The 15,367-nt window shown below is 39.4% G+C and overlaps 2 protein-coding genes across 5 annotated transcripts; one reads left to right on the top strand and one right to left on the bottom strand.

The window, feature by feature from the left end:
- Window positions 1-397: 397 nt before the first annotated feature.
- lipt1 (lipoyltransferase 1) lies at window positions 398-4,000 on the bottom strand. The gene is made up of 4 exons (XM_054623683.1): window positions 3,877-4,000; window positions 2,610-3,164; window positions 2,225-2,446; window positions 398-1,475 (listed from the first exon to the last, which is right to left on the bottom strand). Exons 2-4 carry the CDS (start codon window positions 3,127-3,129, stop codon window positions 1,063-1,065), a joined length of 1,155 nt encoding a protein of 384 aa, XP_054479658.1. The 5' UTR covers window positions 3,130-3,164; window positions 3,877-4,000; the 3' UTR covers window positions 398-1,062.
- A 2,544-nt stretch (window positions 4,001-6,544) lies between these two features.
- On the top strand, window positions 6,545-15,077 carry LOC129111634 (uncharacterized). Of its 4 annotated transcripts, none has more exons than XM_054623664.1 (14): window positions 6,545-6,600; window positions 7,276-8,002; window positions 8,099-8,206; window positions 8,297-9,115; window positions 9,199-9,245; window positions 9,319-9,421; window positions 9,929-10,286; window positions 10,377-10,443; window positions 10,526-10,665; window positions 10,751-10,854; window positions 11,518-11,587; window positions 11,849-11,934; window positions 12,083-12,196; window positions 14,424-15,077. In XM_054623664.1, the coding sequence occupies exons 2-14, from the start codon at window positions 7,445-7,447 to the stop codon at window positions 14,457-14,459; spliced, it is 2,610 nt and encodes an 869-aa protein (XP_054479639.1). In that variant the 5' UTR covers window positions 6,545-6,600; window positions 7,276-7,444; the 3' UTR covers window positions 14,460-15,077. The 4 variants fall into 4 exon arrangements, with proteins under 4 accessions (XP_054479639.1, XP_054479640.1, XP_054479641.1 ...); XM_054623665.1 differs by having other exon boundaries at window positions 7,276-7,903; window positions 8,069-8,206; window positions 14,424-15,076; XM_054623666.1 differs by having other exon boundaries at window positions 7,276-7,903; window positions 14,424-15,076.
- The last annotated feature ends 290 nt before the right edge of the window (window positions 15,078-15,367 follow it).

A 15,367-nucleotide genomic window follows, 5' to 3' on the forward strand; every position in this document is an offset into this window, starting at 1 on the left:
TAATTTAAGTAAATAAAATATGAAAGAATTCATCAAAATATACTTCATTCATCAAAATGCATTTAAGTCATTTCTGAAACTAAAATCGGTATAAATGTAGAGCCCATTGCAGGCAAAAAAAAATACATAAATCTGTATTAAATATAATATTAATATCTGCAGAATAGAATATAAATAAATAAGCATTCAGTTTCAGGAGAAAACAGCAGAGTGATACCTCTTCCATTTTTCCTCTCTTCCCCGGCAGCACACATGGCTCCAGTCGGGAGAACTGCGCATGCGTCCTGCGACACGACCTGTCCGAGTTTTTAATGTTGTAAATAAGCAATAAGAGATTTACTTTAATAAATAAAACATTTATTCATACAGATTAAATTAGTCAAAGCTTGAATGAGGCTGTCATACTTTTATTTTGAAAGGTCAGTGGTCAAGTTTCCATGTTTTTACACCATAATAAGAAAATAAACTTATTTCATGTATTTATTATAGCAGGAAACTCTACCTGATCATTTTTGTTGTAATTGAGGACACATTTTATATTCATACATTAAACAATATTTCATAATACAATAATTTTCTTGCTGTATTTAGTGAAATTAAACATCATAATCTGTTTAACTGATATTTCATGTTCGAAATTAATACTTTGTGATGTTTGACACTTTGTGAATTGTTTATGTACTGATAAATAAGACACTGCTGTATATAATCTCTGTGATTGTTGTGCAAATGACAATAAATAACATGAATCATAAAGCCAACAAGTAAAAAATGAATTATTAAATATGAAAAACCATGAAAAGTAGCAACAAGTTGGAACCAAAAACAGCAAAAACTGTTTGATTGATTAACAAAATAGCTGCTTATTATTTTTAAATGTATTATCTATGTCTTGTTGCAGCTCCAGAATAGATCAATCATCAGGACGTTGTTTGTTTGGTGACCCCTACCACTTCAGATGTATGTATGTAGTTCACTCTGCAGCCTCCAGGGGGCACTAACAGCCCCTTGATCAGCTCCCTGTGGATCAATAACTCGTCTCTTTGAGTTGATGGTTTTATTTCAGCCCATCACAGACACCACAGCGTCACAGAGGTCGTGCAGTCTTCTCTGCAGCTCGTTGCTCTCCGACCGCATCAGCGTAGAAAGAGCAGCGGCGGCCCGATGAGGACAAAACCTCTCTCCGACCAGAACGCCGCTCAGTTCCCCGCTCAGCCGCCGGGGGAGCCAGTCCGCCGGGACGTCCAGCTCGCAGCTCTCCATCACGCCGCCCTTCACCTCCGCGTGGAGCCGGGCGGAGCAGCGGGCGTCCGACCGGTCGTCCTTCAGCTCCAGGAGGTTTTCGACGCTGAATTTTGGCGTCCGACCGAACGTCCAGTCCCAGCGGCGAAGCTCTGCCGCCGCCGTGCCGACGCCAGGAAACGCCGACTCATCAGCCGGGTCGACGAGCGTGGAGGCGGCACCGAAGCTGAACTCTAAAGGTCAGAATGAGAAAAACATTTTAATCAGAAACTTTTGTTGTTTAAAGGGGCCACTTAATACCAGGCTGTGATGTCACAGTGTACCGACACACCCTGGAGTACGCTGTGACATCACTGCAGCGACAACCATCAGCTGCTTTAAATAAGTTATAAATGTTGTTTATTTTCCAACTTCAGAAGGAAATGAGACGTTTTTTATGTTTTTTCTTTATAACACATTTGAACTGTTCTTAATATAGAATTAAATTGTTTTATACATTCTATTTTCTTAATTAAGGTTTTTTCATTTTTATATACAGTATATTTTATTTTCCAAATATTGCATGTGTTTTTCTATATTTTTTCCATATATTGTATTTTTAATATTTTTCTTTTAATATTTAATAATAATCATATATTTTTATTGTAGTATTGTTTTTTTTTTTTTCTATATAATGTATTTAAAATGTTCCTTATATTGTCGTTTTATTTTCTTTAAATTGTATTTCTATTTTCAATATATTATATTTTATTTTCAATATATTATATTTTATTTTCCATATATCGTATTTTAGTATTTTCCATATATAGTATTTTTATTTTAAATTATATTATTTTCCCTCTTATTATTATAAAAGCACAACTATCGATTAATCACTTAACATGTAATTAATGTGTAGGTTATATTTGCTGTAGTTACACTAGATGACCAGCAGGGGGCCCCTCTCCCACAGACCTCAGACCAGCTCACACCAGTAGAGTACCTGCATTGTACTGGTGCACCAGTGCCTCCAGAAGCTCCTCCCACTGCAGCGTGGGGGCGTGGTCCAGCAGGTTGGCGACTGGCGAGGGGACGCTGGGCGTGGCGTTGCTGCGGATGCCGGCACAGGAGGGGCGGAGCACGGCGGAGAGGGCGGAGCGGTCGGCGGAGTGCAGCAGGGTGCAGTGATGGTAGGACGACTTCCTGCTCAGCCTGGACGCACTTCCTGTTAACGACAACACACGTACACTGTTACCGTGACAACCAGTTGATTGATTAATGACTTAGATCATCTCTCTTCATCTGAGTTCTCTCCTCTCAGCCTGTGTTGCTCTAACAGGTTTCTACTGCAGTGCTCTCTGGGTAATGTAGTTGACTCCTCCTCCTACCTGAGATCTTCAGGTGTCCGTTGAGTAAGATGTCGAACCGCTCGGTGGCCTGGACGTCCAGCTCCGGACGGATCCTCCTCAGAGCGTCTGTGATGACCTTCAGGTTCCTCCGCCGGTCGTACGCCTTCTTGGAGCTGAAGAACGTCAGGTTGAGGTTCCCGAGGTCGTGGAACACGGTCCCGCCGCCGCTCCTCCTCCGGGCCAGAGGGACGCCGGCCCTCCTCATGGCCGGCAGGTTGCACTCGGTCCACGGGTTCTGGTGGCGCCCGATGACCACGGCCGGCCGGTTCCTCCACAGCAGCAGGACGCCGCGCCGCTGCAGGTCCACGTTGGCGTCGATCCAGTCCTCCAGAGCCAGGTTCTGGTACACGTCGGTGGACCGGGACTGCAGGACCAGCCCTCCTTCAGCACCATCGATGGAGGTGGAGCCGGACCGAGCCGGCGGGTTGCTGGTTCGACACCCGCAGACGGCTGAGCGGCTTCTTCCAAGAGACAACGTCCTCCTGATGTGGGACATCATGGCGTCCAAACAACGTCTACCTCCACATGGTGGACCTGCAGGGATGAGACACCAGGAATCATCTTCATGAATATTTATATGTAAACTAATAAAAACTGAAAACATTTGTTTGCATTTTTACCGAACAGTAGCTGAGAACTTAAATATATATTTACAGTACCAGTCAAAAGTTTGGACACACCTTCTCATTCAATGTTTTTTCTTTATTTTCTTTATATTTTTTTCTACATTGTAGATTAATATTGAAGACTATGAAGGAACACATATGGAATTATGTGCTCAACAAACCAGAATATGTTTTATATTTTACATTCTTCACAGTAGTTGAATGAGAAGGTGTGAACAAACTGTTGACTGCTACTGTATTTATTTAAAAAAATCACTAAAGTCAGTGACACATGTTTTTAAATGTGTTTATTTGTATTAATTTGAATGTAGTTTCGGTGACTTTACTCCAGTGACAGTAGTAACACCACAGTGTTAATGTACTCTGTTATATGCAAAAGTTATGCATTGAAAATATAAAAAATAAAGGACTAAAGTATCATTAAATATACTTCATGCACCAGAAAGTAAAAGTCCTCATTCTGCAGAATAATGTGCATTTCATTACTGATGCATTGATATGCATTCAGCTTTATTTATTTACATTCTACTAAACAACCGTGAATTAACCGTTTCATATGTATATATACACATAAATATGCATAAAAGTAAAATACAATTGTGGAGGTTTTACTTGCTGACCTGAACAGAAGAAGAGAGGACGGAGAGAGAGCTTCTGCTGTCAAACTTCAAAATAAAAGCGACAGGCACAAGAACAGGCAGTAGTATTGATGTGTTGACCCGCGTTATCGCCTTTATTCTGAAGGTTCAAATCGCTGGAAAGGGATCATGTGTGACCTCGGTCCCTCACTTTAAAGACACCGTGCTACGCTGCGATTTGCCTGAGAAAGGTTCCGACCATCAGGAAAATGTTTATTTTACGAACACACGTGTATCAATAATCTTAATAGAAATGTAGTTTCTGTAATTTAAATTTTTATTTTTTTATTATTTATTTTACAAACACACGTGTATCAATAATCTTAATAGAAATGTAGTTTCTGTAATTCATTTTTTATTTTTTTATTATTTATTTTACAAACACGTGTATCAATAATCTTAATAGAAATGTAGTTTCTGTTTCTGAACACACGTGTATCAATAATCTTTAGAAATGTAGTTTCTTTTCATTTTTTATTTTTTTATTATTTATTTTATGAACACACGTGTATCAATAATCTTAATAGAAATGTAGTTTCTGTAATTAATTTTTTATTTTTTATTTTTTTTTATTTATTTTTATCAATAATCTTAATAGAAATGTAGTTTCTGTAATTTAATTTTAAATTTAAAAAAAATTGTTATTTATTTTACAAACACACGTGTATCAATAATCTTAATAGAAATGTAGTTTCTGTAATTTAATTTTTATTTTAAAAAAATTTTTTTATTATTTATTTTACAAACACACGTGTATCAATAATCTTAATAGAAATGTAGTTTCTGTAATTCATTTTTTTATTATTTATTTATCAATAATCTTAATAGAAATTTTAAATTTTTTTATTATTTATTTTACAAACACACGTGTATCAATAATCTTAATAGAAATGTAGTTTCTTAATTCATTTTAAATTTAAAAAAAATGTGTTATTTATTTTACGAACACACGTGTATCAAATTTAAACAAAATAGTTTCTGTAATTCATTTTTTTATTTTTTATTTTTTTATTATTTATTTTACGAACACACGTGTATCAATAATCTTAATAGAAATGTAGTTTCTGTAATTTAATTTTAAATTTTTAAAAAAATTGTTATTTATTTTACGAACACACGTGTATCAATAATCTTAATAGAAATGTAGTTTCTGTAATTTAAATTTTTATGTAGTTTTTATTTTTTTATTATTTATTTTACAAACACACGTGTATCAATAATCTTAATAGAAATGTAGTTTCTGTAATTTAATTTTAAATTTAAAAAAATTTTTTTTGTTATTTATTTTACGAACACACGTGTATCAATAATCTTAATAGAAATGTAGTTTCTGTAATTTAATTTTAAATTTAAAAAAAATGTGTTATTTATTTTACGAACACACGTGTATCAATAATCTTAATAGAAATGTAGTTTCTGTAATTCATTTTAAATTTTTTATTTTTTTATTTATTTTACAAACATATTATTTTACGAACACACGTGTATCAATAATCTTAATAGAAATGTAGTTTCTGTAATTTAAATTTTTATTTTTTATTTTTTTATTATTTATTTTACAAACACACGTGTATCAATAACCTTAATAGAAATGTAGTTTCTGTAATTTAATTTTAAATTTAAAAAAATGTGTTATTTATTTTACGAACACACGTGTATCAATAATCTTAATAGAAATGTAGTTTCTGTAATTTAATTTTAAATTAAAAAAAAAAAAATTATTTATTTTACGAACACACGTGTATCAATAATCTTAATAAAAATGTAGTTTAACATTTAGTGAAGTTTAATTTTCTTCTGAATGATAAACTAACTTCAGAAAAACATTGATGGGAAAAAAAGTAGAATATCTAATAATTGTGTTGGTTTTAATGCTAAATTAGGTTTTTACATCTGAATTCATCAGATGTCCCTTTAGAGAAGTTGAGTTTTATTTGTCTGTGGGTGTAATTTAAATTTTTATTTTTTATTTTTTTATTATTTATTTTACAAACACACGTGTATCAATAATCTTAATTAAAATGTAGTTTCTGTAATTTAAATTTAAATTTAGCCACTCTTCAGTCAGGCTGCTTTAATTTGTAAATTTGACCGATTTTAACATATTTTTAATTCATAAATTCATTAAAAAAAGAAAAATATGTATTTAAAATGGCTATTATTTGTACAATAAACATTTATTTATAAATATATGAAAGTTTCTTATTGTACCATTTAAGAAAAAAAAAGATAAAAAAATATATATATATATATATATATATATATACAGTATATATATATAGCCTTTCACTTGCATTACCTGAATTAGCACATCCTCTGTTACAGTGACAACTGTCTGTGGTATTTATATCCCTTTACTGCTGCGTTTTTATTCTCTATTCCTCTGTGTGTGTGTGTCTCTTTTTTATCGTGCTACTATTTCGTGATCAATAAAGTATCGCTCTATCTTATTTATCTTTATTGTTTGCCTTATATAGTTTTAAATATTTGGATTTGAATTAATACATCAAACTGTTCATCTTAATTTGTTTGTCTGAGCTCTTCTGTTTCATGACATCGTCATCATGAGGAAGAAGCAGAGAGTCGACCCGAGAGAGGAAGAACATGTGACCACATCCTGACAACACACACACACACACACTCTCTCACACACACACACACACTCACACACACAGAGTCAGTCAGTTGCAGTCGATGATGTTTCAGGTGAGAGGGGATTTTATTTTCACTTTATTTCAAACTAAATGTTGACGTTACATCAATGATGTTAATTTCCGATTGATTTTATTCATGATTTGTACTTTTAATCATCATGTAGGACACTATACATCTTTTATATATACTGTTTTATTTTACATTTGATACTTATAGAAGTTTAGGATTGAATGATCATTATCTTACAGAAATGATAAAAAGGGGCTTTGTATATCACATTTAAAAAAGGAGTTTAGTTTTCTCTAACAATTTGAAAGCATCAGTGAAGTTTAATCTTCTTCTGAATGATAAACTTCAGAAAAACATTGATGGGAAAAAAAGTAGAATATCTAATAATTGTGTTGGTTTTAATGCTAAATTAGGTTTTTACATCTGAATTCATCAGATGTCCCTTTAAGAGAAGTTGAGTTTTATTTGTCTGTGGGTGTGAATTCTTAGAAGCGTCCTCTTATCACACATTCACACTTACTCATACCGACACATGAAGCTGCCGTGAGGTCGTCAGAGATAAAATAAACTCGTTTACACGTCCAGTTAAACGTTTTACAGTAACAACCGTTAAAACACAGGAAGTTAATTGAAACGGGGAAACAGTTCCTCCAGGTTGATTTTCCTGATTATTAGTTAAAAAGTTACTAACAAGACTTCCTTTGATTCTTTCTGCAGATCGTCAGATTCACATGAACACACACACACACACACACACACACACACACACACACACACACACACACACACACACACACACACACACACACACACACACACACACACACACACACACATATGATCATGCACATAAACACATTCAGTGTTGACAGGTGTGTGTGACATCATGGCTGACTCGTGGCCGTTTTCCTCCTCCCCTCCTCCTCCCATCGCCCATCACTCCTCTCTGTCACAGTCGTCTCCCTTCAGCTCTTCACCTCCCCCCCTCTCCTCCTCCCCGTCACCCAGGAACCATCTCCAGATAACCTCTGCTAACCTCTCACCCCAGACCCAACTATCCTCACTCCATTACCAGCATCTAATGACCTCCCCTCACCTTCTACCTCATCCCCAGGTAACCTCCCGTCACCATGTACCCTATCCAAAGGTAACCTCCCCCAACCTTGCCCACCATCCCCAAGTTACCTCCCCCAACCTTCTACCTCATACCCAGGTAACCTCCCCTCACCTTGGATCCTATCCCCAGGTAACCTCCCCCAACCATGTACCCCATCCCCAGGTAACCTCCCCCAACTTTGTACCTCATATCCAGGTAACCTCCCCTCACCTTGGATCCAACTGCCAGGTAACCTCCCCTTACCTTCTACCTCATAACCAGGTTTCCTCCCCTCATCTTGTACCCCATGCCCAGGTAACCTCCCCCAACCTTGAACCTCATAACCAGGTAACTTCCCCTCATCTTGTATCCCAGTCCCAGGTTACCTCCCCGCATTTTGTACCCCATCCCCAGGTAACCTCCCCTCACCTCTCCCTGCACCAGCACCACATCTACAACCAAAATCACGACCCAGGTAATCCAGACTGGAGCAGAGCCGAACCACCTTCTGAACCTTCCTACCTGCCCAGGAGCTACGGTTACACCTACCAGGTAAGCTAGTCGTCCATTCTATTCCACATAAAACAGAACCCAGCAGCTGATTATCATCCCAACAATATTATTTGTCTGTCTCCGAAACAGAACCAGACCACTGCCCACCTGAATCTCCAGAACCAGAACCAGTTCAGTACCGCTGGGACTCAGCACCAAGATGAATTGGAGAACACGCACAGACTGCCCTACAACAACCACACACACCTTTCTAGTGGTGTTTATGGCCCGGGTGACCAATCCGGTCCAGTTCAGGGCACCTGGAGTCCAACTCCACCCCAGCTGCAGTGGCCTCCGCCGGGCCCCGGGACTGGAGGAGTCGCCCAGGGGAGATGGAGCTCTGTGGAGTTTGACTCATCAACCACTGAAGACTTCTCCAGCACCCAGTTTTTCCATGACAGTTACAATGACGACTATGCGCCCCAGCCTTTCGGTAGCCCCACCACCCCTGGTCCGAGTCCTCATTACCCACAAACCCCAACATTCTCCAGCCCCGGTTCGCAAATGCCTCCAAGGACAGAGAGACCAGATTTTGACGAACAATCATTCAGGCAGCTGAGCAGAGATGAAACCCTCAGCTGCTCTCTACATGAGTATGACAGCTACCTTATGACCTCTGACCCCGGTCAGCTCCACCCCCATCAGACAGCCGGACACCTCCTCCAGAGCCAAAGTGAGCTGATCCAGGACCAGACGGGTCTCATGGACACCACCGAGGGCTGTTTCTCTCCACAGGGAAGAGGCCAGGATGTCAGCAGTGCTGCCCAGTCTCCAGGCCTCTCTGCTGGGCTGAGCTGGAGGGAGGAGAGCGGAGGAGGTGGAGGAAGAGGAGGAAGAGGAGGAGGAGGAGGAGGAGGAGGAGGAGGAAGCAGAGGAGGAAGGAGAAGAGGAGGTGGAGATGCACAAAAAGTAATCAAAGTTAATTTAATAAACCATCAGTTTTGGCCTTATTTCATTGTTAAATTGATTTAAATCTCTTCCGTTCATTGCAGATAAAACGACCACAACCTGGAAACAGCCCTCAGGTTCTTCCGTCCAGGTAACTTGAATGAAAATGATGATTGTGTTTGAACATTCTATGTAATCGATTCTAACGTGTGTTTGTGTTATAGGCTGCTGTGTACGGTGTGTAAGCGGGATTTCAGGAGTCTTCCGGCGTTGAACGGACACATGCGTTCGCACAGCGGATCCAGATCAGCGACGTGGTTGAACAAGGTCCACACATGTTGTTTTTATTATTATTGAATATACAAGTTGCTGCACGGTGGTGTAGTGGTTAGCACTGTCGCCTCACAGCAAGAGGGGCCCGGGTTCAATTCCCGGGCTGGACAACCTTCTGTGTGGAGTTTGCATGTTCTCCCCGTGTCAGCGTGGGTTCTCTCCGGGTTCTCCGGCTTCCTCCCACAGTCCAAAGACATGCAGCTTAGGTGCATTGAAGACTCTAAATTGCCCGTAGGTGTGAATGTGAGCGTGAATGGTTGTCTGTCTCTATATGTCAGCCCTGTGACAGACTGGAGACCTGTCCAGGTGAACCCTGTCCAGGTGAACCCCGTCCAGGTGAACCCTGCCTTCACCCATTGACAGCTGGGATCGGCTCCAGCACCCTGAGACCCTTAACTGGATAAGCGGTTATGGAAGATGGATGGATGGATATACAAGTTGACAAAAGGCTGCCCCCTTGTGGCAACAGAGTTCAGGTTTTAATGTTATTTTTGTCTCCAGAGTGAGGAACCCTCCCCAGTCGTCCAACCCGCCGTCTCCATGGTGATGCCCGTCTCCGTTCCCATCCAATCCAGAGGTACCGCCAAGGCGTGTCGGGGTGGACGGGGGAGATGCAGACGCACGTCTCCGCCCACTGGAGGCGACGTGCATCTCTACTGCAGCCTGATGCACCAAGAAGAAGAAGAAGAGGAGGGTGAGGATGGTGAAGCAGGTGATGGAGAGGCTGCCGGGGATGACGGTGCACGCTACACCCCTCCTCCGATGCTGTGTCCCCTCAGGGCGGGGCCAGGGTTGTACTGCTCCCTCGCCACCAGGAGGCGACAGAGAGTGGAGACCGTGAGGCTTCACAACGACCACAGTGAGTAACGGCGTCATCAGAAACACGTCCTGCTGGCGACACCTAGAGGAGGGACGTGTTGTTGTTAAACTTTGTGCGTCTGATCGGCAGATGGACTCACTGGTCTTGGTGCCATGGCGACGGCCTCCCCTCCCACTAGGACACTAATCAAAAAGCCGTAAGTTAAATAATTAAACAAATACATTTCTTTCTTTTTTCACAATGCTGATCACCTGTTTACGCTGAGCTGTCAATCACAGGCGGATCAATGAAGGGCGGAGCTTCCAGGCGGAAATCCCACCGCTGCGGGTCTGCAAACTCGCCGACTCCGACTCCCACAATGCCCTGCTGCTGTGGTCGCCATGGGACGAGCTGGAGGGTCCCGCCAGTCAGCAGAGAGGTAGACAAACACACAGATCTTCTGGTTATTGTTGTGATGATGATTACCTTTGGACATCTTTTTGACTGACGCCTTGTTTGTCCAGTTGAAGCTCTGTTGACGATGGTTCGCTCCAGCGTGGTGCCAGGGGGCGGGGCCAGCCTGGAGTTTGCCCTTGACGTCCTATCAGAGTGCAGAGGAGACTTCCTGGTAAGATCTCATTGGCTGTTGATCCAAACTGTGTAATGAAGATGGATTATTGATCATTTAGGAAACAAGACAACTTTTGGCTAGCCGTTTCCCACTGCTTCTAGTCTTTATGCTAAGCTAGGCTACACATGACCTCACATCAGCCCCAAGCTCAGACCAACAAGTCCCAAGTCAGGTCCAGAGCCAGGTCCTGAGTCAAGAGCCATATGAAGTCTAAAGCAATGACCAGCATGTCCTAAATCAAGGGGAAATTCAGTCCCAAGTCAAGACCAACAAGTCCCAAGAAAAGTCCTCGGCCAAAACCAGCAAGAGCTATGTCAAGACTTCAGTAAAGACCAACAAGTCCAGAAAGTCCCAAGTCAGGACCAACAGGGTAAGATCAACAAGTCCCAAGTTGATACTTAAGCTAAAAAACAACAACACCTAGGTCAAGTCTGAAGGAAAGAACAACGAATCCCAAACCAAGACCAGAAAGTCAGGAATAAGCCTAAACTGAGACAAACAATTCCTCAAACATTTATTAGATTAGCATTCTAAAAAACGAATAAGACATACCAGTTTTTTTAGTTTATGTCCATCAACTGTCCGAGCCTCATCTTTACTTTAGTTCTCCAGATCAAAACTAGCCGCAGTGACACTGAGGTCTTTGTTTATTTCTTCCAGCTGACGGTGGAGAAGCTGCTGTCGACGCCTGAAACCTCCGACAACAACCGAACAGCTCAACGGCATCCAAGTACATATTCTGTTTCACGTAACATTAGCTCCTCATTGGTCCTCTCCTGCAACTTTGGTTTATTGGTTCAAACAAAAGATGATCTGGGGACTTCAGTGTTGCTGGGAATTCATAGTTCACGTTAGTTGAAGTTAGTTGTGGTGACTGCTCGAAGAAGAACATTTTAAGTTCTAGTAACATTACTTGAATCATCTAGACTTTTTGTTAGATTGCTTTAGTTGAGGTGTTCAGTTTCTAAAGATTCCTAAATGTGCGTTGCAGTCGTCAGTTGGAGCGCAGCAGAGAGGAGGTTGCTGGTTAAATCCCTGCAGCTTCATCACAAAGACTTCATCAGAATCCAGAAAGCCGTGAGTTAAGACCTCAAACAACAGCTCAGTGTGTTTCACTCTGTGTGTAATCATGTGTTAATATGTGTGTGTGTGTGTGTGTGTATGTGTGTGTGTGTGTGTGTGTGTGTGTGTGTGTGTGTGTGTGTGTGTGTGTGTGTGTGTTCAGGTTCAGACTAAGTCGGTCTCTGAGTGTGTGGAGTTTTATTATCTGTGGAAGAGGAAGCTGAGTCTGAGCCCGAGGACCTCGACTGGGCTGACCGTGTCTCTGCCCGACACAAAGGTAAGACATTACATTACATTACATTACATTACATCACATTACATTACATTACATTACATTACATTACATTACATTACATTACATCACATTACATTACATTACATTACATTACATTACATTACAGTCATGTAGCAGACGCTTTTATCCAAAGCGACTTACAGGAAGTGTATTCAACATAGGTATTCAAGAGAACTACTAGTCACCAGAAGTCATCAGTGCATCTCCTTTCTTAAACAAGCATCTTAAAGCATAAACCAGAGCAAAAGTATAGTGCAGAGGCAAATTACTACGAAAAAAACAATAATTGCAACAGACTACTATGAATAGGATAAGTGCAGTAAACAAATACGAATACAATAAGTGCTACGAGGAAGGCTCAGGGTAGAGCTTCTTGAAGAGGTGAGGTTAAAGATGGGCAGCGACTCTGCTGTCCTGAGGTCAGTGGGGAGTTCATTCCTCCACTGTGGGGTCAGGACAGAGAGAACTTTACTTCAACTATCTTTAGATTCTCAACATAAGTGAGGCTCAAATGTAACTGAGTACATTTACGTAAGTACGTTACTTAAGTATTCTTTTGAGGTACATGAACTTTTCTTGCTTATTTCCATTTATGTTAAAATGAGATAAGATTAAATAAAATAATCCTTTATTAGTCACACAGCAGACATTTGCATGATAACAGCAACAACAGGCATAAGTAGAAAAACAAGATTAAAACAAGTACAATACATAAGTATTCAGACAGTAAAGGTAAAATAAAAAACTCAAATATGACTGAATGGTTGTTAATATTGCACATTGGATTGCAAAGATTATTTATATTGCACATGAATTCTCACATGAATCAAAATTGTATGCAAATCTAAGAGGTAAAAATGCGACTTTGTACTGCACTGTAATTCTTTTTTGTTACTTTATACATTAAGATCAATAATACAAAATATAATCAACTAATAAATGATGATGTATTATGATATATTAAACTATCAGCAATGTTTAAAGTCATTTAAATGAATAAATTCTGCATAATGAGTGCTTTTACTTTTGGTGCTTCCATCTTGTTTTCAAGATACAAGCACTCTTTGAAAAAAAATCGTATTTATTTCTACTGAAATGAAGTGACTTGATGATATGTTAATGTTTACATGTCCTTTTTATAACCGTGTTTTAAATGTCAGAAGACGGTTGATACAGTTTGAGTCGTAGTTTCAGGTCAGTAACAGTCTGTGTGAACACAGATGAAACTAAAGGCCGAATGAATTAAAAACCACTGAAACCAGATTCCTGTCAACACGCCACACACACACACACACACACACACACCGAAGCTCAAAACACACAAACTGAAACACACACTTCCTGTCAGCACCATCACGTTTGTTAACACACTGTGACTTGACATTCTACGTGTGTGTCTGTGTGGTCAGACCTCAATGAGTCAACTCTAATTTTCCATCTGTGTCGTTTCAATTCGTTCGGTCGACTTCATCGATGTTTATCAGCTTTATTTTGTAATTTAGATTCCGATCAATTTGATCCACTTCTGCTTCCTGTTTCAGTTCAGTGTTTGAGTCTGTGAGATAAGATCAAGTAAATAAAACCGTCGACTCATTTCAAGACTTTTCAAATGTCGTTAACTTTGTTTTGCTGCTCAGTCGCTTGGTTCTTCTGTTTTTCAGTCACATTATTGATTCATATGTAAAACACTATGGGGCCCAAAACTGTCCCCAATGCTGTCCTGTAGAGGTGGGACAAGTTACAAGTCCCAAGTCAAGATCAACAAGTTCCAAAACAAGACAAGAAGTTTGAGACCAAAAAGCCAAAGTCAGTATGAAAAAGGCCCAAGTCAGGCCCAACAAAGCCAAAGTCGGTTCCAACAAGTGCCAAGTCAAGTCCATCAAGCCGGAAGTCATGGACCAAGCTAAGTCCAGTTCGTCACACATGAAGACCAACAAGTACCATTTCAGGTCCCAAGCTGAGATCAACAAGTTCTGAATCAGGTCCCTAAACAGGTCCCAAGTTAATCTCCTCAGCTCAGCTCTCACATACGGCTGTCCACATACTTTTGGTCATATAAGTATAGTGATAATTATTGATCACCTGATTTAAAACCAGCTGTTTTTTTAATGTTTAATGTTGAAGAGTTTTGTTTCAGAGCTGAGATTCGATAAAGTTCGTGATGCTGTTTGTTTCTCACTTCTTCTTTTCATCTCTGTGTTTCTTCCAGGGTCAAAGGTCATCAAAATGTCAAGATGCATCATGAACCAGTTCACATACGTATACTGTAAATCTCATTATTAAAGCCTAAACTGTGATAAGTTCACTTGTGTTTAAATCCTTCTGGCAGTCGAGTTATCTATTTATTTGCTTGTCAGAATGAATGTTGTTGTTTTAATAAAAAATGTCTTTATACGAGCTGAACATTAAAGGAAAGTATTTCTGTCTCCATCCAGTAGATCTTAGTGTGTTTCTGTCCTCGACATGTTAAATTAAACACAAGAAAAACACATGAGATAGTATTTAAAAAGGGAACAATCTTTCATGTTTCAAAGCATCATATTAGTTTTCTGTGTTCAGAGAGATGATCTGGATTTGTAGTTCCCAGCTCAGGTATGTCAGATATTGTTTTTCTTACTTAATCCTCAGTCTTTCCGTGGTTCTCTTCTCCCTCCAGGTCTGAAAGCCGATCAGAACTTCACTTATTACAGCCTAGAAACAAAAACAGAAGTAAACATGAGAGGCTGCAAGCTTTTCTGTCCGTCTGCAGCTCTTTACATTGATATCAGGGAACTCATTGTTTAGATTATTAATTATGTTGTATGTGCAAAACTGAACATGCACAGAAGTTTCCACATATTTTTGGCCACATTGCATTCTGGGAATTAAACTTTACGAACCAAATCCTCTTTTCTTTTTTGTTTTTTTTTTGCAGAATATTGTAGAAACCATGTTTCAGTTAAATTTAAAGAAAAATTAATGTTTTTATGAGTTTGGTGGAAACATTTTTTTTTCTAGGGCCAGAAGTACAAATCTGCCACATGCATCACATTATTTCCTAATACTGTATCTGCTTTTTGACCCAGAGCTCTTTTTTTATTTTTTTTATTCTATGTTTTCATTTTTGTTCAATTTTAACATAATTCTGTGCAATTTTACATCATATTTGTAGCA

This window comes from Anoplopoma fimbria, chromosome 22 (assembly GCF_027596085.1).
Source record: "Anoplopoma fimbria isolate UVic2021 breed Golden Eagle Sablefish chromosome 22, Afim_UVic_2022, whole genome shotgun sequence".
Classification (NCBI taxonomy): Eukaryota; Metazoa; Chordata; class Actinopteri; order Perciformes; family Anoplopomatidae; genus Anoplopoma; species Anoplopoma fimbria.

Coding starts and splice junctions, on each gene's coding strand:
- LOC129111634 (XM_054623663.1), top strand. CDS start 7,445: ATGGCTGACTCGTGGCCGTTTTCCTCCTCCCCTCCTCCTCCCATCGCC. Junction 10,666..10,750: donor TCCCGCCAGTCAGCAGAGAG/GTAGACAAACAC, acceptor TTGTTTGTCCAG/TTGAAGCTCTGTTGACGATG. Junction 11,588..11,848: donor AACAGCTCAACGGCATCCAA/GTACATATTCTG, acceptor TGTGCGTTGCAG/TCGTCAGTTGGAGCGCAGCA.
- lipt1 (XM_054623683.1), bottom strand. CDS start 3,129: ATGATGTCCCACATCAGGAGGACGTTGTCTCTTGGAAGAAGCCGCTCA. Junction 2,447..2,609: donor CGGACACCTGAAGATCTCAG/GTAGGAGGAGGA, acceptor TGTCGTTAACAG/GAAGTGCGTCCAGGCTGAGC. Junction 1,476..2,224: donor GGTGCACCAGTACAATGCAG/GTACTCTACTGG, acceptor TCTGACCTTTAG/AGTTCAGCTTCGGTGCCGCC.